Source organism: Peromyscus leucopus, chromosome 8b, assembly GCF_004664715.2.
Source record: "Peromyscus leucopus breed LL Stock chromosome 8b, UCI_PerLeu_2.1, whole genome shotgun sequence".
Lineage (NCBI taxonomy): Eukaryota > Metazoa > Chordata > Mammalia > Rodentia > Cricetidae > Peromyscus > Peromyscus leucopus.
The window spans coordinates 17,656,190-17,682,642 of record NC_051086.1 but is presented as its reverse complement, the minus strand read 5'-3'; the positions used below and the strand labels follow the sequence as shown (position 1 = coordinate 17,682,642).

Genomic DNA, 26,453 nt, shown 5'->3' with positions numbered 1-26,453 from the left:
AAGCCAGGCGTGGCTGTGCTTATGCCCATAACCCCAGCTCTGTGGGGAGCAGAGACTAGAGAAGCTTTGGGACTTCACGGCCTCCAGTCCACCTCCATGTTCAGTGAGAGATTCTGGCTCAAGGGAGTAAGACAGAGGGATGGAGCAGAACACCCATATCGTCCTGTGGCTGCCATGTGTGTACACAAACACCACACACTATACCTCACACACAGATACACACCTGTACACAAGGACACTGTTGTGCATGCCTGACTGTCCTCAGAGGCAAGCAATTGCAATCTTGGGGAGTTCAGCTGTGCCCACCTGCAAAAGGACTTTCCTAGCTGGTCTTGTTGACTGTTTACAGCCCCTCGTGGAGGGGGTAGGGAGGGTCATAGGACCCTTAGAACACAGCTTATCCTCCCGCCTGTTGCATGCAATGCTGTCTTCACTGCATATGGCTCCAGGCAGGGGCTAGAGGATATGGGTCCTGGAAGACTCGAGAAGGGAGGCTCCATCTTTGCGGCTATAGGGGAGCTTTTTATCTCTGCTGGGTAAGGCTTTCCAGGTGCAGCCTGTTGGGAAGGAGCACCCACACCCCTGGAAGGAACCCCTCAGCTATGCTCTGTAAGGAGGTCCAATAAACTCACTGGTTCCCCAGAGTGAACTTGGCAGAATGGAGCTTTGGTTTGTCCCTGGGACTTAGGCGAAGGGGTAGACGTTACCTTACCCATGTCTTCCCCACCACCGGCCCCAGGAAGGAATTTTATCAACAGACACAGTTGTCTGAGAAGGGTGATATGATTTTCAACACAGGACAAGCCTATCCTGACTCTCAGTGAGAAGGTGTGGGTGGCAGTTACACTTTTAGGAAGAGCCCTGCCTCCCAGGCTCCAAGATAGAGCAGACATGGATTCTTTAGCTCTTACCCAGGGAAGCCATTTCAGCTTGGTTGTGCAACCACTGTCCTTTGGCCTCGGTGTATCCACTGGTACAAAAGGGGCTGTAAGGATCACCCAGGGCTGGAAGAAAACAGTTGCCTAGGATACGGCAAAGGTTCTTAGATGTGGCGAGAGAGACTTCCCCAGATGTCCTGGACTGGAACCTGATGTCTGGGAGGAAGTGCTAGGAAGCGTGGGTAGGAGGCTGCTCACTCCATGGTGGGCACCAGAGCCTCAGGTTGAGAAGGATGCTGAAGTGGTGTTTGGGTTTAACAGCTGGTTTGTGACTGCTGATGGGAAACTCAATCTGTCCAGGCATGGAGCAGAGCAGGCAGCCTGCTGGTCCCCTCGCTAACCCAGAGGACAGAACAGCCCTGCTTCCATGCTCACCACATCTGGGTGTTCACTCAACTTCTTTCCCCCACTAGTTTTTGTTTTGTGTTGTATGAAGTATCATTTAGTTTTATTGTGATGGAAACGTGAGGTCACTTTCCTTTGTGGAAACTCTAGCTCATTCGCCATTGGCAAAGCGAACTGTAAAGAGGTCAAAGATGAGCGATGTTGACTTTGCGAGCAGGATTGTTATCCCAGCCCTGAGATGAGAGAGAGCCCTATCAGTACCCACTGGGATGCTTTATTCCTAACGCAGTGAAATGACGTAAGCCTTCTTGGAAGAGGACAAGTTCCAACACAAGAGTTGAACTATCGGCCACACCTGGTGGCACATTCCTGTCACCCCAGCTACTTAGGGAGCTAAGGCAAAGTATTGCAAGTATAAGGACTATACAGACCAGTGGTTCTCAACCTTCTAATGCTGTGACCCTTTAATACAGTCCCTCGCGTTGTGATGGCCCCAAACATAAAATTATTTCATTGCTACTTCATAACTATAATTTTTCTACTGTTGTGAATTATAAGGTAAACATCTGATATGCAACCCCAAAGGGGTCACGACCCACAGATGGACAATCCCTGATACAGACCACTAAGCAAGTCTGAAGTCAGCTGGTGCTACAAAGAGTTCAAGGCTAGCTTGGACAAGTGAGTGTGACCTTATCTAAAAATAAAAAAGTACAAAGAGGACTGGGAATGGAGCCCAGAGGCAGAGAATTTGCTCAACATGTATGAGGCCCTGGGTTTAATCCCCAGTGCTGGAGAAAAAAAAAAGAGTTGAATTATCAAAGGCAGACAGGCACACTAAGGTTATCTTGGATATACAAATACTACATGGCAGACATAAGAAATAAGGTTTAATTGGGCATGGTGGCACGTCTTCAATCCCAGCACTGAGAAGTAGAGGTAGGCATCTCTCTGTGTGTTAGAGGCCAGCCTGGTCTACATACATAGCAGGCTTCATGCCAGCCAAGGATACACAGGGAAACCCTGTCTAAAAAAAAAAAAAGTTTACCCAACACCCATGTAGCAGCTGGCTTGCAGCACAGCTTACTAAGTGGCCCTTAAGGCACTTCTCCTTTCATGTAATCTCTAGGCTTTGGTTTTCAAGGCTTCCTTGGCTTGGACAAAAGTTCTGCCCAGTTCACTGGTAGTGTCCCTTGCGGCTTTCCTTACTCTGTCAAGACTTTGCCCATCTTTTCAAGGATAGCATGCAGAGTCTCCTACCCACTCAACCATCAACCCATGAATTCCACGTTTTTGCCAAAACTTACTGCTAATTAAATGAACCAGGTAAGCATTAAATTAAAGGAGTACCATCACTGTTTCCCCTCCAGACTGAATAATTACTCATAGTGGGCTTGGATAATAAGTCGCTGAATAACAGAGTTAACCACAATTAGGCTGAAAATCGAAAGAGGGAGAGGGAGGAAGAAAGGAGAGAGCCGAAGGAACGGAAGTGGGGGGGAGGTAGGGAGAAAGGGACAGAGGGCAGGAGACAGAGGAGAGGAAGGTAGGGAAGAGTTCATCATTGATTCAAAGATAAATTCAAGGGTTGGGGAGATGGCACAGTTGGTAAACTGGCCATCCCAGAACGCATGAGGTCCTGAGTTCAGATCCCAAGAACCCAAAAAGCCAGAGGGGTGGCATATGCCAGTAACTGCTCTGTTAGGTGGGTAGAGATAAGTAGATCCCTGAGGCTCAGGGGCTAGCTAACATGGATAGCCAGATAATCTGAGGTTCAAAGAGAGTCTTTCTTAAGAATAAAGGAAATTAACCAGATCCAAAGAATACAGCTTAATAAACCTATATAGTTAGAAATCACATTCAATTTTTAATTTTTATTTTATTTTATTTTTTGATTTCTTGATTGAATTTTTTGGGTTTTTCGAGACAAGGTTTCTCTGTAGCGTTGGAGCCTGTCCTGGTCTAGTTCTGTAGACCAGGCTGGCCTCAAACTCACAGAGATCCACCTGACTCTGCCTCCTGAGTGCTGGGATTACTGGCGTGCGCCACCACCGCCCGGCTCAATTTTTAATTTTTAATTTGGTGTGTGATGTTCTCATTTAGTTCAAAGTTTTGTTTTGTTTTGTTTTGTAAATAATAAAAACAACAAAAAAAGCAAAGATACCTGAGGTTGAACTCTGGTCTCCATATGCATGCCCACACACATGCATGTGCAATTGCACACACTCACACTAACAAGTACATACTCCATACACAAACACCACACATGTGCGTGCATACACACACACACACAAAATAAATAAATACATGTATAAACAAACAAACAAACAAATAAATAACATAAATTCAAATAGCTGACGGAGAAGGAGAAAGTCTTAAGTCTGTGTTGAGAGTCTCCCAGACCCAGGAAATATGTAATCAAAGAACCTTAGCTCATGACAAAGATACATCTCACAGATATAGAAACAGGTTCAGAGATGGGGAGAGGTCCACTTAAGGTCATACAGCAGGAAGCAGGGTATGTTCTTAGAGTATTGGGACCAGGCTTCATTTCCTAATGGAGACCACAGGGTTTTTTTTCTTTTTTTTTTTCTTTCTTTTTTTCCTTTTTGAGACAAGGTTTCTCTGTGTAGCCCTGACTGTCCTGGAACTCGCTCTGTAGGCCTGAAACTCAGAGAGATCTACCGGTCTCTGCCTCCCAAGTGCTGGCATGAAGGATGAAAGGCTTGGGTCACCACTACCGCCCCTCAAGGTTTCTTACTCTTTTTTTTTTTTTTTTTTTTTTTTTTTGGTTTTTCGAGACAGGGTTTCTCTGTGTAGTTTTGCGCCTTTCCTGGAGCTCACTCGGTAGCCCAGGCTGGCCTCGAACTCACAGCGATCCGCCTGCCTCTGCCTCCCGAGTGCTGGGATTAAAGGCGTGCGCCACCACCGCCCGGCAGGTTTCTTACTCTTATACACATATAATGCTTCAGTTATGGGAAGCAAAGGCATGCAATATTTCCCTACCACCATCCTTCATCATGTATCGAATTAGTGTATCTTTGGGTTGTACCATGTTAGAATGTCTAATTTTTAAAAAGTTATATTTGTTTATTAATTGATTGTCACAAGGTATCTAGCCCAGGTTTTTCTCAAATTTACTTTATAGCTATCAAAGATGCCAGTATGTTCCGAAGTATGAAACTTTCAGCCAAAACTTTAACTTTTTATGTAAAAAGTCTGTAAGGTGTATCTGTCTTATCAGTATGCGAATCTGTGTTAATAAGTCCTAAATTATATGTACCAAAGAGTTGTTTTTAAAACGAGTATGATTTATTGTCAGTAAATGTCTTATTTGTATGCTTATTCTATGCCTCTATATACCTGGGTCACGTGAAAATTTTCTTGGGTGAAAAGGGCTTGGGGGCAGCGAGTGGGGAAGTTCCACGAGCTCCGGCTTAGGGCGTCACTGTCACACCAAGTAGACAAATGAGCAAGTGCATCTCAGGTTGGGAGCAGAGACAGGAGTAGTGAGTGCACCGAAGGGCTACTGCAGAGGCTTCTCTGCCACCTACCAAGACCTCAGTCGGGCTCCTCGGCCCAGAATCCATCCGGCCATCTGCGGCTGGTTCATCCTTTGCCATGGGGGGAGGGGGGCGCTTTGTCCTCTACATGTAGTATGTTCGGCAGCACCCCCAATCTCTACCCATTGGGTACCAAGAGCAGATACCCTCAGTTACAGGAACACATTGTATCTCTTGATTATTACTAAATGTTCTCTTGGTCCCTGTGTGACTCTGGCTGCAATTTGCTGGAATGATGGGAAAGGAGTCCATCTCAATGGGATGAAGTGGGAACAATCCAGATGAGAGAGGTCAAACAGCTTTGCAGTCAGGGACCAGGCATTTATAGTATGATCCTAGAAGGAAGCAGGCTCTCTTGGAAAAGGAGTCTGGCTGTCTCCACCCTTCACACAGCTCCCAGCTCAAAGAAATACTATATAGAATCAAGGTAGGTTTTTTTGGGTTGTTTTTGAGATCTTTGAGCCCTCAGGAGGGCTAGGAGTAAAGGTGTGTACTCCCATACCCGGTACAACAGAGAAGCTAGGAACTCACAGGGTCCTGATGTGGATTCTCCTCTGAGGACCTTGCACATTTACTCTTTCCTTGGATAGCTGAAGAATTCTCACATCTGTATTTATGAGGAAGCTGACTAAACATGCTGATTCTGTGTCCCATCCCAATTACAGAGGACCCCAGGTCATTCTGCAGCTCGCGCATGTCTGGTCTGCTGTACTCATGGAGATAGCAGGCCTGGGGGAGCCTTTAAGGCCTTCTCCACGCTTTGTGGCTGCTGTTTTTGTTTATAGACAGGTAGCCCTGGCACCCATTATGTAGACTGTGGGAGCCCGTTCTGGGGTTCCTCGTGGCTTTACCCAGCAGGTCCGAATAGAGGATGATCAGGACCACGGGCCTGAGTGCAGGTGTCTGAGATGGCCTGCACTTGGCTGTGCTGGGGGAGGAGGTCTTTTGCTCCACCCCCTTGGCGTCTCTATAAAAACCCTGGACCAGAGACAGTCCGGGCCCGTTGGAATAGGTTCCAGGCCCTCTCGAGGCTATCCTTTATTTTCTATCTGTTTATCTCCGCAACATTCTCTGCTATAAATCCTTCTATCTAATATTTCCTGCTGCTCGCACTCAAGAAAACTCTGGGAAGCTGTGGGGGTGGTGGGTAAACGCCCCACAGAATGGCGCCGTGAACAGGACTAAAGAAAAAAAGGGACTAAAGAAAAAAAGGGACTAAAGAAAAAAAGGGACTAAAGAAAAAAAGGGACTAAAGAAAAAAAGGGACTAAAGAAAGGGGAAAAAAGGACTGAAGAAAAAAAGGGGAACAAAAAAAGGGGGACTAAAGACAAATGAACAGGGATTTAAGACAAAGTAATAGGGACTAAAGATAAAGGAAAATAATAGTTTTAATACAGAGTTTTTGGTGAAAGTGCTGAGTCAGCCCTGCCAGTGGAAAGGCATGCCGGTGTTATGGAAAATATATATTTTATATATATTTTTTGGTGAGGCAGGGGTTTTATCCTCGAGAGAAAAGGAAAGCAGACTGGAAGGATGTCCGATGCTGCAGCGAAATTCTCTTCTGTCAAAATTTTCTATCTTCTATCCCTTTCTCAATTTCTATCTGTGAAAAATATAAGGTATAGGGTAGTGATATAGTTTAGGAAAAACTTAGAAGTATAAGATTGTGTAGAAAAAAATAAGTAAGGCAATTAGACAGAAAAACTCTTCAATTTTCTCACTTTGGGGGCTTTGAAAGCAAACTGGGGAAAAAAATCTTTCTTTGGGCTTTACAGGTAGTAAAAAAGCTCTTTGAGCTTATGGGGAAGAAAAAGTTTCCTATGGAAGCTTTTGACCTGGGGACAGCTAAAATGCCAAATCCAAGCGGCAGGAGAAAGTAATTTCTCCCTGAGGCAAAAATGGGGGTGTAAAAAGTCAAAGTTTAAAGTTGGGAAGTTTTGGGAAAAGTTGGTCTTTCTCCTGGGGGGAAAAATCTTTCTTTTAAACTCTAAAGCTTTTCTTGAAAAACTTGGGGGGAAAAACTCTCTAAAAAGCCTTAATCTTTCTCAAAAGCTCTCTTAAACTTAAAACTAAATTTGTCCTTTTGAGACGACAAAAATTAGAATCACCTGAAGATATTAGTATGGGGACCACCTGTGATTAGCTCTAAGGGAAAACAAACTTAAGACAGCAAAACCTCTCTAAGTTCTTTCAAGCTTTAACAATCCTCCCTGCAATGCAGGAGGCTGGAACAAGTTTCTAAAAACCTCTTCTAAGCTCTGTCTCTTCAAGCTAGTAAAAGACAGTGGGTCAGAGTACCCTGAGGGAAACGCTTGGGAGAGTAAGGGTAAAGAGCTACAAAGAGCCCAAAAGGGCTGAAAACTTTACCTGAGAAAAGCAAAAAAGCCAAGCTTTTCAGTTACAGCCGAGCTGAGGCAGCAAAGGTTTTGAGTGAGCATTTCAGAATGAAAAGGTGCTCCTAATCGCCCTAATGCAAAGATCCCCTGAAGCAATGCAAACTGTTAGCATTGTATCCTCGCTTGTGACCAAAAACCCAGAGGTGACTGGCCAGCGTCTTTGAGTTGGAGTGCATATCGGGGATACTAGGGTTCCTGCAGTTGCAAACTTCCTGGAGCACAGAGCTGAGGCAGGAAGGTGCAGGACCCAGGGGAAGATTGCTAATGAACAAACAAAGCTAAAGCCGGTGGGAACAGCAGTTATTCGCTTTCCTACAAGTCCTGGGTTGATAGGTCCACAACTGCAAAAAGAAATCTGAGAAGCTTTCCTATCAGAGTAAGGACATTTCTGGGAAAACAGTAAAGCTGAACTGTCTGAAGCAGTTGTGCTGCCGAGTCACAACGCTGTCTGGGGAAAGAGCCCAGCCAGGGCAGAACAGAACTATCCAGGAGTAAAGCTTTCTTTTCTGTCAGAGAAAGCATCTCTTTGAGAAAGCTTTGTTTCAACTGACTCCCGATGAGATGAGGGACTGTAGCCCTAAGGGGTGATTGCCTGTGACATAAGCTCTGTCCTTGAGCACCCAGACAAGCAAACACAACTCACTGGGGGACTGGGCCAGGTGAAGGCCTGATGAGGCAAAGCACCTGTTCTAATGGGAGTTTAGAAACGGCGAAAACCTCCCTTGTTAGATTTTCAGTCTGCACGCAAACCACACAGACCCCGAAAACAGAAACGGACAAAAAGCCCCTACCTTCAGTAGCAGGGAAAGCCGCCGCTCTAGTGTCGGAAACTGTTTCTGGGTAGAGGGAATAAATTGAGACCAAACTGGGAACTGTCTGGGAGAAAGACTCTGAAGCAACAGAGGGGACAGATTCCTCCCCAGAAAATGCATGACCTGACAAAGCTGCTCGAGTTTGAGGCAGATTTGGGGGGAGAAAAAAAAGCCCCTACCTCCAAAGGCAGCTAGCAAAGGTACAGAGCCGCAGACAGATACCTGAAGCTCTGCATCTGGGGAAGGAAGGAGCAAGCAAAATGAGATCAGTGGGAGAAAATCTCTCTGAAAGAGCTATAGAAAAGCTGTTGTAAATGATCTTGTTTTTCACTGACTGGCTAAAACAAACACAAGCCCCGAGGAAAGTTGCTATCAGTAAAGCCAGCCTCACTGCCGGCTAACAAGGCAGGTGTGGTTCTGATTTGGGGGCCAGTGTCTGATGAAGTTGAAACACCTGTTAAAGCCAGCTGAGGAGAATAGAAACCTCCCAATGTGCCATAGCTGAAAATGTAAAATGCTTGTTCAAATCTCCCATTGCAAAAGCGAAAAACTTTGTTCAAACCTCCCGGGCAAGAATTTGTAAACAAGTCTAGTAAAAGAGAACCAGTTGACTAAAAGAACTATGGGAAATGAGTGATATATGGGAAATGATATAAGAGACTGATATAAGGGACTGATAATGGGACTGATATTATTATGGACTGATATAAGGGAAATGCATTCTGGGAAAGGTAGTTTTTCCGCTAAAGATGGCGACATTGCCCTGAAACACTTTTGTCAGCTCAAAAATACGTTCATGGTAAACTTAAAAATACAGCTTTTAAAAATAAGGAAAATCGTCTAAGGGTCTAAGTGTCAGTTCCGATGAAAAATTGAAAGGATACGGAACTAGGTGCTTCGCGGTTTGGGGCTCCGTTGGTAAAATGCCTTATTTACCCTAATAGCTGTGCAAAGTGTTTACGGTAGTTGGATGACAAAAGCTACCTTTAAGAGCAAACAAGCCATTTAAAAATCCTTAAAACATGGGAAAGCAGTTTATAGACTGAATTTTGTCTTAGATATGAAGAAAACTTATGTTAAAATTAGAGTTCTTTGCCTTGAACGAACTGCCTGCAATGAGTAATTCCTTTGCAAATCTAATAAGGAGACAAGGAAACAGGCATTCAAAAAAGAAATGACTGCTTTATAGATGGGAAACAAACTTCAGAAAATCTAGCTGTCTTACAAAAGAGTTGCTTCACCTGAAAGTTCCTTATAAGAAATCAATGCTAAATATCACCGCTGCTAATAACATCAGGAGTTAAAGCTAATGAAGTGAAAATACTAAATCCCGAAACTCAAGTGAAATGGAAAGATCCCTGCTCAGGATTATGGAAGGGTCCCGATCCTGTGTTAATATGGGGTCGAGGACATGTTTGTGTTTTTTCACAAGAGGAGAAAGAAGCTCGGTGGTTTTTGGAGTGTTTTGTAAGGAGCGTGGAACTAAAGGTCAGCTCCAATGATGTTCCTATAAAGGAACCAGAATGAAAGTGGGCTCGATTAGTATTTCTGAGGTTTTGTCACTGGTTAATGCAAACAGTGAGGAAATAGAGATGGTGGAAACGTTTGTCTGAATTGAAGCACTTAGGGGAACTACTATGAATTTGGGTGAAGGGACAGCCTCTAGTTAAAAACTATCTACCACTGACAGTGCATCTCTGCCGGTCCGGAACGGCTGAGAGAACTGGCAACATTGGGGTGTGGCTTTGTCCGGAGAATGTTACAGTACCCTAGCAACAAGTATCACAATTCTATAATGACAACACTCACTAAATCCCAGTGCTTTATAACAAAACTATGAACTCTAAACTTTAAAAATGATGTACGCACTTCCTGTCTAGTTAAGAGAATCTTTATAATAGAGATAGTGATAATAATTAAGAGTAAGAAATAAAAAAATAAAAATAAGATATGTGAGTTTGTAGAAATTCTGTCTTGTTATATCTGTGTTAAGAAATCTTTAGATGTTTGCTAAGTTAGATATATGCTAATGGTAGCCTATATAAGTTTGTAAAATAGATCTATAGAGTTCCTTAAAGAATATAAGCTTGTAAGAAATAGCTAAGGTAGTCTTAAGACATATAGTAATAAGCTTGTAAGATGCTAGTTGTAAATGTAAGTTTAAATAAAAAATAAGATAAAATAAATATAAATATATGAAAATTAATAAGAAATATATTTGCTAAAGTAGTTCTATAGTTTCCTTAAAGTATAAATAAGTAGATGTTAATATGTGAGTTTGTAAAAATGTGTAAATGTTGAGTGAGTTTATGCTTAAGCACATGTTATGTGGGTTTGTAAAGTGTAAATGTTAAGTGTGAGTCTATTAATGTATATGGTGAAAACACCTGAGACACAGGAGATAGTGTCCTAGTAGACTGCAAGGGTAGGCAGTCTAAATGGTTTCAAAAGCTCCAAAAGCTGCTAAGAAGCTAAGAATGGCGGACGCCAGAACCAACACAAGGCATCTGCAGCTGAGATCCATGAAATATCAACGCAGCACAGAAAAACCTGAGCTAACAGCAAAAACGGTGCGGTTTAAAATATTACTATAACTAAAAAGGTCTGTCTGTGAGAACAAAAGTTGCAGAGACGCTTGTTTGAACAAAAATTAACTGCAAAAAGTTTTGGTTGAAAAACATCTCTTCATATTTGGAAGTGAAAGCCTGATACCAGAATTTATTTCTTGTTTGAACTTTTTGAACTTAAAATGAGATAAAATTACAAAAACATTTTGGTTATGGATTTATTCAAATTTGGAAGGCTAGTACCAATATTTATCATTTGAATTTTGGTACTTAAATGAAATGAACAATAGAGATTTCATTGCAATGGGACAATTTTGAGCTTACTTATAGTAATGACCTAGGAATGGTTTTCTGGAATTGGGTTAAAAATGGAACTGTTTAAATGAAGAAATGTATTTCTACTTAGAATCAAGATGCAATTTTGTGTATGCGTATATGCTTTATTAACTGGTGATTTATGAATTGTTTTGTGGAACTGTTTATGTAAAAATGGAATTACTTATGGAACTGGTTCTGTGTTACAAATGGAACTGTTTAAACAGAAAAGTTTGGGTTCCTCTAACTAGGTTTGAGTTTTTGTTTAAAAATTATAAAGAAAAGGAGGAGCTATGAGATTAAATTATATTCGCAGAAACCTATTGATATTAATGCACCCTTGCTTTGTGGAATTGAGGAAATGTTTAAGTTTGATGTGAATACATCGAAGTTTTTCCTATGTTCTGTTAACAAGAAAATTCAAATGACTGAGTTAAAGTTGTAAGACGAAAAAAATTGTTAACTATATATAGTACCATATATGCTAATTCTAATGGTTCTGTTAAGAGTTTGCTTTGAGTTGTAAGATTGAGAGAATTGTGACTATGTATAGCAATATTTATGTTACCCTGTTAATGGTGATGATGAAGCTAAGGGATTCTTTAAGTTTGTAGTCGACTTAAGAATTTTGGTTTAAAAAGGGCTTGAGGCAGCTAAGACTGCTGTGGTCACCTTGGACCTAATTCAAAAGAGAAATGTCATTTATATCATCCTCTACTCCCATACTGGGAGGTGTAACAGCTAGCTATGGAGATTGCTGTAAGCCATTAATAGTTATTTTTTTATATATTAAGAAGGGGGGACCTGTGGGAGCCCGTTCTGGGGTTCCTCGTGGCTTTACCCAGCAGGTCCGAATAGAGGATGATCAGGACCACGGGCCTGAGTGCAGGTGTCTGAGATGGCCTGCACTTGGCTGTGCTGGGGGAGGAGGTCTTTTGCTCCACCCCCTTGGCGTCTCTATAAAAACCCTGGACCAGAGACAGTCCGGGCCCGTTGGAATAGGTTCCAGGCCCTCTCGAGGCTATCCTTTATTTTCTATCTGTTTATCTCCGCAACATTCTCCGCTATAAATCCTTCTATCTAATATTTCCTGCTGCTCGCACTCAAGAAAACTCTGGGAAGCTGTGGGGGTGGTGGGTAAACGCCCCACAGTAGACTGACCGAGAGATCAGTCTGTCTGCTGGGATTAAAGGTGTGTGTGTGTGTGTGTGTGTGTGTGTGTGTGTGTGTGTGTGTGTGTATGTGTGACCATGCCGGCCATCTCTGCTTTTTAACCTTTTCTAGTCATGATCTGGTATGGCAACAAAGCCTTAAACAGAATACCCATGTCTGTGTGATCCCTCTGGTTGAAGGCTGGAGCTGTGACTCTGTGCCTCAGCTTTGCCCAGAGCTCATCTCAGGCCAAAAGTTCAATGGTCTCCATGGTAACAGATGGGGAGTAAAGCCACAGGAAAGGATGTGTCCAAAGTGAATCCATTGTTCTTGGTGAACTCAATTTATTTTATCAGCATCCTCCAAACCTAGAGGCCCCTGCCTCAGTGAGTCTTGTGTGCAGGGGTTGAGTGTTCCAGTTCTCTACCAATGGACATGGTCCCCAAATGTCCTTCACAGTCTGGTCCTACTCTTCATGCCGTAAAATGTCACCCAGCAAGGCATCTGTGCAGGGTGAATACCCCTTAACCCCACGACAGCAGCTCTCACAATGGTTTTCCTGCAGGACAGAGCAGAGGGGCCAGGAACAGTGGACTGAGACCTTTTCCACCATAGTTCTAGCACACACATCGTGGCTTTTGAATTAGGCTCTCAGTGTAGCTCAGGCTGGCCCTCAAAGACACAAACCTCCTGCTTGATCCCACTGAGTGCAAGAATTACAGGCACAGGCCACCATGGCTGGCTTGTGTTTTACCTTTAAAAAAATTTTTTTTTTATGTATAATGTATGTGTTCCTGTGAGTGGATCCATGCCATGACATGTGTGGAGGTCAGAGGGAACTTTTGATATTGGTCCTTGCTTGAGACTAGGTCTCTTATTTGCTGCTGCATATGCCAAGCCAGAGTATCTGGAGAGTCTCATTTCCAACTCCCATCCTGTTGTCTAAGTGCTGGCATTGCAGACATACACTACTGTATCTGGCACATAAAGAAAAGATATGTGTTCTCGAGGCTGGACCTCAGGTTTTCACTCTTGTATGGTCAGCACCTTACCCACTTAACCATCTCCTCGGCCCCCCTTTTCCCTTTCTTCTTTCTCTCTCTGCCTTTTCCTTCTGTGTTGCTGGGAGCTGTGACCAGTTCTCTGTGCATGCTAGCCAAGTACACTGCCACCCTGTACTCAGCCCTGTCACTGAGCTTCATTCCCAGCCCTTGGAAGGTATCCTAGCCAGGCAGTGTCCTCCTGCATCTGTCTTTGCTACTTGGGAGGCCAAGATGGGAAGGTCAGGTGAAGACCAGCCTGGGCAACATAGTCTGCTATTATTGCAAACAAAACACCTTTATTGTTGTAATAACAGTTCATCTTACATTTGAGGAGCTGTGTAATAACCACCTCTTATTAGGAGGTACTGGCCTTGGTGTACATTATATTGTTGATCATGAGACCCCAATAGGCAAGTGCTGTCACCACACCCATTTTAGTAGGTAAGAAGACAGGTTGGAAGGGGCTGGCCAATTTGTCTCCCAACACCTTGGGAATCTATGGTGCTCAGTTACTAGATTAAAAAACAACAACAAAACAAAAAACAAAAACAAAAACAAAAACAAAAACCCCAAAAAACTAGTCTAGGTGTTGCTGTGAAGATTTTTTTTCCAGATGTGATTATTTCTTAGATGTGTGACTTCAAGAACAGCAGGGGAGTGGGTCCTTTCTAATCAGGGAAAGGCCTTAAGAGCAAAAAAAAAAAAAAAAAAAAAGGAATTTTGCCTCCAGGATGCAATAAATTGCCCAAGTTCCTGGTTTACTGGCCCACACTGCAAACTTTAGACTTGACTTGCTGTAGCAGCCTCTTCGCCCTGCTGGCATGCACTCTAAAAATTCTGGGTTTGCCAGCTTCCATGGTTGTGCGACCAAATTCCTTGTAGTGAATCTATTATTGGTTTGCCTCTGAACAGTGATGATTAATGCAGGAGTAGAGTTGGCAGGTCAAGCTTCACATACTCCTGTTGTGGAATATTATTTTAAGATGTGTTACATTTGTTTGTGCTGTGGAACATTTGTTTAATGTTGTAAAGATGTGTTGCATTCTTTTATGTTGCATTTGTTTAACTCTGTGAAGCTGTGTTACTGTGCCTGTCTAAAACACCTGATTGGTCTAATGAAGAGCTAAACAGCCAATAGCAAGGCAGGAGAAAGGATAGATAGGGCTAGCAAGCAGAGAGAAGAAATAGAAAAGGAGGGAAATCTACGAGTGAGAGAAGGAGAACTCCAGGGCCAGCCACCCAGCTACACAGTAAGCCACCGAGTAAGAAGTAAAGAAAGGTATAGAGAAACAGAGAAAGGTAAAAGCCCAGAGGCAAAAGGTAGATGGGATAATTTAAGAAAAGCTGGCTAGAAATAAGCCAAACTAAGGCCACACTTATTCTTTATAGGAAACAATAAGCCTCTCTGTGTGATTTATTTGGGAGCTGGGTGGCGTGCCCCCCAAAGAGTAAAGAGTAAAAACAACCAACAACATACTCCTTTGCCCAGGGAAGCCCAGTTCCTGCTTAGAGAGAAAGGCTCAGGTCCAGAGCAGCTGGTGTTGCTGCTGATGTTTCCAATATTGTAAAATGTCCCTCACAGGCTCACTTACTGGAACATTTGGTCCTCAGCTGGTGGCATTGTCTTGGGAGGTTGTGGAACCTTTTGGAGTTGGGACCTAGCTAGTGGAAGTAGATTCCTAGGGACCCAGCCTTGATGTTGACAGCCTGGCTCTACTTCCTGTCCCATCTTCACTCTTGATTCATGGAGATGTGAGCAAGCAGCCTCATACTCCTGCCATGGCCATCACAGCTGTTCTTGCCCACCATGGCTTCCCTGCCACAGTGGGCTGCATTCTCAAACCAGGAGCAGAAACAAACATTTTTTTTTTCCTTTAGGTTGTTCTACTGGGTCACTTTGTCACAGCAATGAGAAAACTCATAAATCCCTTGATCTCTCTAACATCTCATCCAGGGAAGACTCCCACAGAGGTGGGCTAGAGAGAGGAGGGGAAGGGCTGGCCTGCAAAGAGATGTCCGGACAAAGAAGGAAGAGACCAAGAGCAGGTGATGTATTTATTGCAGGACACCTGGTCCTGGGAATCAGGCTAGCTCTGGGGCCCCAGTGGAGATGTTTCTCACAAGCCCCAGCCCAGAACAGACAGATACAATAACTCCAAACCAGTTGCACATAAATACAAAGAGACTGGGAATGGGGGTGGAGGGGTGGGAGCCAAAAACACCAAAACTAACAAACCAATGTGCAGGTTCCTATGCTAACTGACAAAATGGCAGCGCCTCATCTGCATCCAGCTCTTTCCTTATTCACTTTCCGTGAGACATTCAACTGCTCAGAAAAGTCCCATCACTGTCGCATCCGACTCAGCAGCCTGTGGTCGCCTCCCTGGCCATCCCTGCTATGGTCTCTTGGATTGGCAAGCGAGTCAGAGAGAACCAAGATGGGAGGTGAGGTGTGGTGGCATACAGGGGAGGCTGAAGCACGAGGATCAGGAGTTCAAGGACAGCCTTGGCTATGTACTAAATTTGAGGCTAGCTTTAGCTACATTAGACCTGCCTCAAAATTAAAGGAACCTCCCCCCAGCCCCCGCTACCAAAGAAAGAAGAAAAAAACCTAGACACAATCTTTTCAAAAACAAAACTAAAATTTGTTTTTGTGGTCTTTTGCACCTCCCCCCAATTCTGATGGGTGAACAGCATGTCCCCTGACACAAAACAAAACCAACCACAAGCACATCCTAAGCACAGGCTATGTATGAGTCAGTCCTAACATATTGCACATGGTGACAGTCTTCCTGAGCCCTCCCACTGCAGATCCCCAGACACTGGCTTTTGCTCCAGCAATCCCTTGCCTGTCAATGCTGGTGTCATAGACCATGTTCGTCCCCCTCACCCCCCACTTCTCAAATATTCCACAGTATTATTACCCTTTACTATTGGCCAAACTCAAACAAAGCTGGGGGCAGTTCACCCTTAGCACTACAAGCCTGTGTGTGGTGGAGGGAAGTGAGGACCGACCGGCTCAAACCTTTGTCTTCCTTTCCACAACAGCCCCCCGCCAGGGGGCAGTGATCCAAGTTCAACAGGTGAAGCCTAGCATCCCAGGGGCGGACTCCAGAGCCAGGAGCCTGGGAGGTGCTCTCTCTCCCTGCTGTTCTTACCCACCAACCAGTTGCTCACAAGCTGGGTTCGTAAAAGATACAGCCTCAACATGGGACAGACAGTGTGGCAATTCAAACTTTTTTCTCCTACGGAATTTTCAAGTATCACAAAATCCCTGACACAGTATGTAAACAAGATGGGTTTTTTTTGTTGTTGTTGTTTTTTGTTTTGTTTTGTTTTTTTGTGGGATAGAAAGCTAGATTGTTCCGGGAAGCAGCAGCAGCATGTGAAATCTTGAGAAAGACAAAAAAGGTTTTGGGTTCAAAAACGAAAGGGCAAGATAGCCACTGTGCCTCCAGGGGCCAGTGCTCAGGCATAAACACGGGGTAATGGGGCCCTTGGTATGGAGCTAAGGCGAGAAACACACTCAGGAAGGATCTTCTAGAGACACAGAGGACATGCCAGGTGCCACTTCTTTCTTTCTTTGCTTTTGTTTGTTTGTTTTTTTCCAGACAGGGTTTCCCTGTGTAACCTTGGCTGTCCTGGAACTTGCTCTGTAGACCAGGCTGGCCTTGAACTCACAGAGATCCGCCTGCCTCTGCCTCCCAAGCGCTTCGATGAAAGGCGTGCGCCTCCACCACCCAACTGCCCCTTCTTTTTCACTGGCATAGCTGTGAAAAGTAGTCTTTGAAAAGTCCAGATGTGCTACTGATCTCTATGCAGGCCTCAATGTCCAAGCCTCTCATCAGGCCTGATGTGCTCCATTGGATCCCCCAGCTCAAGGGAGTGAATGGCCACAGAGTCATGTCTTTGTCCTCCAGGCACTCGTGGAAGAGGTTCCCAGAGAGATGCTGTTGGGTGAGGTATGTCCCTGGATGTTTGCTCTGGGTTGTTTGTTTGTTTGTTTGTTTAAAGCACACAGACCCTCACTATTGAAGGGTACCAGGTTCTTTCCCTCACCTGGCTGAACTCTCCCTCTTAGGTGCTCACTTCTTCGGTCTGGGTCTTCCAGGATTCTCCATGTGGTCCAAATGTGGCCTAGCTGTCAAAACAACCTGTGGGGAACATATGGCTCCCGCTGAAGTAGCTGCTTCCATAGGTGGCTGTAAGACAGTGCCTGGGTTCAGCTGCAATGGCCATCTGCATGCTAAGGGATGCAGGGACGGGCACAGGACACATATCCAAGGGTTGGAGGGTTGGGTATGGGGTGTGGAGGGATGGGCCAGTGTCTCCTGAGAGCAGGGTTCCTGAGCGATGGGCCTGTAATGAGTCCCGATAAGCCAAGCACAAGTCCTGCGCTGGACTCTGGAACTGGGCTAGTGTTGGCGGTGGTTGGCTGAGCGCAGGGTAGGCGGGCGGCTGGAACAGCACTTGGGTGGGAGCCGGTGATGTGCCAGGCACCATGGCCAGTGCCTGGCTCTTGACTGTAACTGCATCCTTGAGGACATTGTCATATGCTCTGAAAGGAAAAGACTCAGGTGAGCCTTGGAGAGAAAACGTCACCAGACACCTGCTTACCTTCCCCAGTAGGTGGCACCGGGAGAATGGCGCACCATGCTATACCAGTCTGTGGCGGCAAGCTACAACACAGCCTCGCCTGCTCACCAGCTAGACTCTGGCCCCAGGGCTCAGCTTGGAGCTGCTTCCGCCCCACCTCTCTGATCCTGTGCAAGATCAGCTGAACCTGTCCTTGGAGCCCCTGTACCAACACATCTGGGCTGTTAAAACCTCAGAGGGTAATTTGGGTCCCATCTGCTTCTGTTCACGCCTGCATTCCAGCACTTGGCCGAGTACCAGCACTACTCTCTAGGTTCTTCCGGGCCAGTTCTGTCCCCAGCTGGGAAAATCCTTAGCTTCTGGACACCAAGGGAACGTTTGAAAAGAGGGGACACAGCAGATACTTTTTGTTATTTTCCCCCATCTTAAACAAACAAAACTTTTTGAGAAAGTAATGACAGAGTCATCTGGAAGAAAGGAGCCTATGGAGTCTAGAATTTATTTGAGCAAGGATTTCCCAGGGTGACAGCCAGCTGGGACGAACAGGGCTGGCCTGGCGGCTGATAATGGAGTAGCCATCATTTGTCAAAACAAGCTGTGTTCTGACTTGGGGACTTTTTGCTTTTTGAGGGAAGAGTTTCTCTGTAGCCCTGGCTGTCCTGGAACTCACTCTGTAGACCAGGCTGGCCTCAAACTCAGAGCTCCACCTGCCTCTGCCTCCTCAGTGCCGGGATTAAAGACATGCGCCGCCACCACCACCAAGCTTGACTTGAGGACTTCTAAAAGCATACGATTCAAGACACGGCCTAGGGAGCAGGACTAACATTTCAGAGCAGGACTCAGGTAGCACAGCCAAGCTGCTCACATTGGGAAGCTGAGAGATAGCTCTTCAGAGGCTGAAGGACTTTTGCTTCTGCCTCCCAGGCCTCTGATCAATTAGGCCAGCACACAGAGGTCATTGCTATCTGCTGGTAGAAGAGGGAGTTGACTGGAGGTAGCCACTTAAGGGCTGTTCTGTCCTGTCTGCCCTCCTCCCGATAGCCATTATAGACCTCTTGGGCTGCCAATCTCTATTTCACAGTGTTAGATCTAAGATGATCCTTGAAAGGAGGCTGTGACCTCTTAGTTGAAGCCACTCTGGACTTGGCTGGCTAAGTGATGAGCTTCGCAGCTTGCCTGAGAAAAGGAACTCAATGAGAGAATGAATTCACGATCGTTCACGAAATCACACTGGACATTAGAAATTAGCCCATACAGGATAGAGTTCAGTTGAGAAGAGTACTTGCCTGGTGGCACACACCTATAATACCAGCAGGAAGATCGGAAGTCCCAGGAGACTCCACTAGCTACATAATGAGATTGAGGTTAGCCTAGGCTACTTGACACCCGGTCTCAATAACGAAACAAAATGATAGGATGAGTCCAGACATATAGGAGCAGGTGTCCCCAGCCCCGCTCCTCTTTCCTCTCACTTCCCAATCCTAAAAACACAAAGAGAAATAGGCAACTCGCTAAGCCCCACTTCTTAGTTTTTTTGAGACAGAGTCTCACTATTTATCCTAGGCGGGTCTCCAGCTTTCAATCCTCCTGTTTCAGCTTCCCAAGGATTACAGTTGCATACTGCCATAGCCCGCTTTCCACAATACCACTTCTGTCAGGGGGCACTCTGCTCCTTTACATCCAACACCTTACCTGGGGGAACTACCATCTGTCCCAGACTCAGGAACACCGCCCCCCAACTGGGGTGGGGCCCCAAGGGCAAATAGAAGGTCAGTATTTCATAAACTTAGCCAACCAGGCGAGGACTTACACCAGCAGGATTTCGATACATGTGCTGAGATGCTCCAGGGAGTAGCTCGAGACCCGCTGCAAGTCTCTGGTCCAGTAGGGAGAAAGCTGAAGGCAGATCCTGGAGGCCCCAACACAGGCTGCAGCAACCACAGAAGGCTGGAATTTGTAAAAGATATGATCTGAAAGAGAATTGCAGAGGGTGTAAGCACTGGAAAGCGTCTCCATGGAGTCTCCTGCTTGGTCCGCCCAACAGCAGACAAATGAGTCAGTTCAAGGAAGGGCTATGCAAGGCTGGCCTTTTACAAATGGGGTAAGAAGAGACCAGGTGCCATTTTTGGGTCTTAAAGGTTTCAGCATGCAGTCTGTGGTTTCCGGCATCAGCCTAGAGGGATAATTTTTCAAAATGTCTACAGCTCCCAGAATGCTGTAAAGGTGCTTGCTGATGGGCTACAAACAGATCCACAAAGATCTCTATTCTTTTTTATTATTATTATTATTAATAGACAGAGTCTGACTAAAGGCTGTGTGCACAGCAACCATGTCTGGTCCTCAGCAGACACTGGAAATCGGGTGAAAACCAAATGAATGGCTGTACAAGTTTGATATTCACAACTTTGTCTAGGTTTATGAAGTAATATTAAAAAGATTAAATCACATTTATTTATGTCACTGTGTAGGCACATGAAGTGTCCAATATTCATACATGTGGAGGTCAGAGGGAGTTGATTCTTTCCTTGTACGAAGTGAGAGTCAGGGATCAACAGCCCCATCTTTCCACTGAGCAATCTCACCTACCCAAGAAATTTTATGTTCCATTAAGACAACTGAAGCTATGGTGAATGGATACAATGAGCATTCCTATACTTTTCAATGATGATACTCAGGGTCCAGTGCGTTACTATCTGTTATCAATTGCTCATAACTTTCAATTACTACAAGTTTTGCCTTTGAAAGTATCCATCAGTTAGAGTGGTATAATTATAAGTAGAGTCATAGAGTCAGACTTCCAGCTTCAAATGCTGTCAGTGGCCTTGGGGAAGTGATTTCACTTCTTGAGTATACATTTCCTCATTTATAAAATGGGAATGACTGAAAATACTTTGAAAGGGGTCTGTCTTATTAGGGTTACAATTTTTGTGGTGAAGCACCATGACCAAAGCAACTTGGGGATGAAAGGGTTTATTTGACTTATATAGAGTCCACTGAAGGAGGCCAAGACAGGAACTCAAACAGGACAGGAACCTGGAGGCAGGAGCTGATGCAGAGGCCATGGAGGGGTGTTGCGTACTGCTTTGCTTCCTCTGGCTTGTTCAGCCTACTTTTAACCTGGGATCACCAGCTCAGGGATGGCACCACCCACAATGGGCTCGGCCTTCCCCCATTGATCACTAATAAAGAAAATGCCCTACAGACTTGCCTACAGCCCCATCTTACGGAGACATTTTCTCAGTTAAGGCTTCCTCCTCTCGGGTTGACTTTAGCTTGTGTCAAGCTGACATAAAACTATGTCACAGGGTCACTGTGAAGTTCAGATGAGTTCATGTACACAAAGGTCTGCAGGAAGGCACACAGTAAGTGCTCAACCAATGCTGGATAATGAAAAATCATCACTATCCCTGCTCTGGGCTATTTTGTCTTTTGGTGTGTCACTGAGCAGGTGTACCAATAGTGTTTCTGACCAGCATCTCACCTAACATCTAGATTTAAAAGTCTGGTTTGGAGGGCTGCAGAAATGCACCTTTAAAGAGTGCTTACTCTACACTCATGAAGAAGGATCCCAACCTTCACAAAACAAGTTGGGCATCCTGCCATTGCCTGAAACCCCATCTCTGATGAGGGCAGAGACAGGAAGAACACTGTGGTTTGCTGGTTTCCAGCCTAGCTGAGAGCAAGCCCCAGGTTCAAGGAGAGACCCTGCCTCAATGGAACGGGTGGAGAGTGATGGGTCTATTGCCCTCTTTTGGCTTCTCTGTGTGTGTGTGCATACATACTTATGCACACACACAGAGTGAGATTATTGTTTTTCTCCAAACAGGGTAACTTGTGTGTTTTCATGTGTGTGGGTGCACACATTTTGTTTTTTAAAAAAGATTTATTTATTATGCACACATTATACTGCCTGTGTGTATGCCTACATGCCAGAAGAGGGCATCAGATCTCATTACAGATGGCTGTGAGTCACCATGTGGTTGCTGGGAATGAAACTCAGGACCTCTTAACCTCTGAGCCATCTCTCCAGCCCCAGCACCCCCTGCTCCCGAGTGTACATATTGGCAGGTGTGCACGTGGATGCCAGAGGTCAACCTCAGGTGCCGTTCCTTGGGCGCCCTCTACCTTGCTCTTGGAGAGAGCGTTTCATACTGGGACCTGAGGGATTACAATGGCAAGCACCTGGATTCTCTTGTCTCCGCCTCCCTAGCTGTGGGATTACCGGGGAGTGTGTTACCATGTCTGGCTTTCTATGTGGGTTCTGCATCTTGAACTCAGAACTCCCCATGCTTTCACAGCAAGCACATTATCACCTGAGCTGTCTTCCCAGCCCCCAAAGAAGCCAACTTACTGCTAACGCAGGTGAGAAGAACACGGTCACCTCCCCTCAAACCCTATTCAATCTGTGATAGCAGATCTTTGGGAACGAGCCGCTTATGAAAACTTCCCAGGTGGCTGCTAGTCTCTGGGTACCAGTGGCTTTTGTGGTAGCTGCTATTTTGTTTATGTGTTATTCTGCAACTCTGGGCATATCCTTGCATTTCTTTGCAAAGGGGGAATGATGTGGGTGTGGGGACTCCGGGCATGAAAGAAGGCCCTCTCTGGATGACACCCCTCCTGAGCCACTCCATCCCAGCCCCTGGGCTCCCCCCTCCCCCCCACTGTCTCTGTGCCCTCACCTTGCAGGGTGACTTCCAGGAAGTAGTGGGCATACTCCTTCAGGCACTCTTTGGTCTTTCGGAGGCAGGTGGTGGGCCAGGTGTGGCAGTGGTGGTCCTTCTGGCTGATGGAGGCCAAGAGGTAGTAGTCCAGAAAGTGGGCAGGTGTGGGCAGGCAGAGGTCCCAGCTGAAAGCCTCCAGGAGCAGAAGTTCCGTGGCCAGCAGCTCCTTCTTGGTGAGGGAAAAGTTTTGGCTGCTCAGGATCCTCGTACTGTTTATCTGCTCCAATTTGGGCACACGGTCTTCCCTGTCCTCAAACTTACCTACAGTAAAGCAGAAGCAGAATTTACTAGAGGAAACTGAACCCGGGATAGCAATTTCTCCCCTGGGATAACGGGATGGCGTTGGCAAAAGTGACAGAAAGCAACAGGCAGAAAGCAACTGCCTAGGAACAAAAGGACACATTTGGATCTCGAATCTCCACGCCATCATTTCCTGCTGTGTGGTCAGGACGAGGTGGCTCAATCTCTCTGTGGCCCCAGTTGTAAGGCTTTTGTTTGAGCCCATGAGAAAATGCACACCAAGGCTCAGATAGGTGCCAAGAACATCGAAGGTGCTGGAGAGCAGCCACGGGCAGCCTTGGGGTTCTAGGGGCCAGGTTCCCAGCCCTCACCAATTCAGGCAGAGTCATAACGGCCTCAAGTTTGACCCCATCCTTCTGTGGGCAGCAGAGCCTGGCCGCCGCTCTCCACTGTCCTCTATGGGACTCCTATTCTAACCATCGTAGTGTTAGTTTGGGTTGCCTAGGACACAGCTCACTTGGAAGGAGAGTTCAGAAAAGACCAGTGAATTGGGGAAGGAAAGAGGGAAAGGAAGAAAGCCCCAAAGGAATCATTAGGAGGTGCTGCTGTGGACAGCGGGAGCCTGACCATCTACCAGGGGGTTCTGAGAGATGGTTAAAAGTGCAGGCTTTAGGCTTTGGGTTATACTAGCCAGAAACAGAGGGGCTTCTCCTGCACTGAGGGTCAAGACCAGAAGCTACTAGGAGACATGGTAGGCCCACTTTGTGAGGCTCTGCGGGCTGGAAACCTCCAGGCTCAGCACTCCTTTCTGGGGGTACCACTCCACATCTGGCAGTGGACCCCCACCACTGGCAGTTCTTCGAAAGCGCTGTGTCTCCTGGCCTTGTCTGCACAGCTCTGTAGCCTGGAATACCCATCTTCATCCCCCTGTTCATTCGGCCAAGCTTGGTGTTCTTCACCTTCCTTCCAAGTTACTGCCTCCAGTAAGCCTTCCCCAACTGAGAGTCAGCCCTGGCCCGGTCACCTGTGATCTCTGAATAGCCTTATAGGGTGCAGAGCAGCTGATGAGCAAATGTGTTGGGAAGGGCACAAGTACCTTTGTGTACCTGCTCGTGGCTGTGGCAATGGACTCCCTGACCCAATTAGTCACCAGCTTTTCCATCTCCCCGGAAAGGTAAGAAGTACCCACCCGAGGGTGCTCTGTAGACACACCCATTCCAAATGCAAGGATACCACTGCAAAGCGACATGAAACTCTGGGCGGCCCAGGATCTGTCTCATTAGGGAGCCAGCAACAGCCCTCAAAGAGGGGAAAGATGGATGGGCATGAATTCAGAAGCAGAGCGGGGAAGTGGATATACCACAGGGAGGAAGCAGAGACTACTCCGGTCAAGGGCATCTCCTCCCAGAGTGCAGTGTGTGGCTGCAATGGTGCTGCCTGCGGAGGACGCACCCTCAGGGAGCTGGCAGAGGTAAGTGCAAGGGCAAACTGTCCAAGGGGAGGAGCTTCCTCTACAGCTGCAATCTGGGACCTACTGGTGTCTGCAGCCTCATATCCAGGCCTTCCTCCTCATCAGCAGGATGCAGTCCATGGACCAATGACCCTCCCCTGTGGAGTGCTCTTTAATTCTCTCTCATCCTGTGTCTTTCAAAGCTTAGCTGAAAGGCCATGTTGACATGAATCAACACCACCAGATTCTAAGACCTCCTGTAGGAAGACAAATGAATGAACGGGTGGTTCTCTTTGGTCACTGGAATTTAATACTGTTTGTACTTTCTCTGGAGAGTTTAATATTCCCTATGGTTTTCTCCAATGACCATATATTTATTTAACTTTTTAAGTTTAAAAATTTTCTTTTTAAGAATATTTTTATTAGTCTTTTCGTTTTTTGTTTGTTTTGTTGAGACAGGATCTTATTATAGAGCTGTGGCTGGCCTCGAACTCACAGAGATCCACCTGCCTCTGCCTCCTGAGTGCTGGGATTAAAAGGTGTGCCCAATCATACTCTGCTTTTTAGTAATTTTAATTGTGTGTGTGTGTCGGTCTGAGTGGCTGGCTCTGTCTGAGTGTGGTTATGTGAACATGACTACAGGTGCTCTCAGGATCCAAAGGGCATCAGATCCCCTGGAGCTGCAGTTAAAGATGGTTGTGGGTTCTGGGAACCAGTCCTCTGCAAGAATATCACATGCTCTTAGCCACTGAACCATCTTTCCAGCCCCTGACCCCTTTTCAAGACAGGTCTATTCAGTAACTACCAGAATGCAACAGGCAAGATCGTATATTTTAATAATCATTTAAAAGCAGCTACCCCCCCCCCCCCCCAACAACTGCCCAGCTTTTCCTGAACCTTATACAGAACTGAGCTAATCTTGGCACCATATACTAACAGATATGACCCCCCACACCCAATTTGGTGCTGATGATTGAGTTCGCACCCTCCCACAGACAAGGGAAGTGCTTTACCACTGAGTTACACCCTTGTCCCCATGAGGGTTTTTTTTGGGAGGGGGTAGGGACGGGAGGCATAAAATGGCAGGTTATTCAGCCCAGGCAGGATGGTACACTGCTCAGGGTGGCCCTGAGACCCTGGAGCAGCACTGCTGGCAGCCAGCCAGCTATCTGGAGGCACCAGCTGATGTCTTCAATCAGATTAGTTTCCTCTGCCCCTCCTTGCTTTTCAAACCTTTCAGAGCCTCGCTACCAGGCCTCAGAGGATTAACCCCCAAAGGAGGGGTCATGGCTTAGGGAGAAGGGATCTCACTTCCCTGGCTCCCTCTACTCACCACACAAGTGGGGAGGCCTCTTGGGGACCCTCCACACTGCAGGCTACAGCCAGGCAGGGCTGGGCCTGCATTCTCAATGAGTTTGCTCTGGCGCTAGTGGCATGAAACCCTCCAGGCTGTTCTTTTGTTTATGACTAGGAATATACCCCACGCAGAAAGAGAATGATCTTGCAGAATGGAAAGTGCTTCACCAGCTCCCAGTACACAGAATGCACCGTGCCTCACCATGCTGAGTCCTCAAAGGAACCTCAAGCATCCCTAGGGCTCAAAAAAAAAAAAAAAAAAAAAAAAAAAAAAAAGATGGGAGATTTGGTCTTTATCCCCAGAAGTGGCTTCAGAATCCCTGCTCCTTTTTCCTGGCCACAATGACTTCAATATACACATTGTTTCCCAACACAGATACACTTAGCAGTCAGGAATGGCTCTGAGTTGCCTAGCAGTGCACGTGCCCAGCAGACATTTCCTCCCCTCCTCCCACAGCCTTAAGTGGCCTAGCCCTTTGTCCTGGGTGCTGCCACCACCAAGCACCATTACACTTAGCTGCTTCCTCCTTATGAGCAAAATGCGCAGAAAATGTTAAGTCTTCAGGGCTGCACCCAGAGAGATGCTGGGACCCAAGAGAGAGTCAGATAAGGGCCAGGCTCTCCTCAACTTCCTTGGTACACTTTTGATTTTCAAAGCCTTTTACTCCATAGAAATGAGAGAATGAGGAACACACCTAACCCTTCACTCCCCCCACCGCCGCTGCAGACAGTTGGTCCATACTTACTCTGTTTCTGTGTGTTGTATATAAAATACAGGCATTGCAGGTTATAGATGGGCTATGCTACTACCCCCAGTACCCCAGCATCTCCTCCTGAAGATATTTTCATACACATGCCAAGACATTAATAACACTAATACATCACCACTAATGCAATAGCTTCTCTTTTGTTTTTGAGACAGGGTCTCATGTAGCCCAGGATAGCCTCAAATTCACTAT

The 26,453-nt window shown here is 46.0% G+C and overlaps 1 protein-coding gene across 1 annotated transcript in view; it reads right to left on the bottom strand.

Annotated features, from left to right (window-relative positions):
• Positions 1 to 16,402: 16,402 nt before the first annotated feature.
• The window catches only part of Ccnjl (cyclin J like), a 56,882-nt gene continuing 46,831 nt past the window's right edge, over positions 16,403 to 26,453 (bottom strand). Inside the window, exons 4-6 of the mRNA XM_028864272.2 lie at positions 22,407 to 22,709; positions 19,538 to 19,697; positions 16,403 to 17,689 (exon numbers count right to left, since the gene is read on the bottom strand). Of these exons, the coding sequence (XP_028720105.1) occupies positions 17,269 to 17,689; positions 19,538 to 19,697; positions 22,407 to 22,709 (884 nt within the window). The 3' untranslated portion in view covers positions 16,403 to 17,268. The remainder of the gene's footprint in view (positions 17,690 to 19,537; positions 19,698 to 22,406; positions 22,710 to 26,453) is intronic.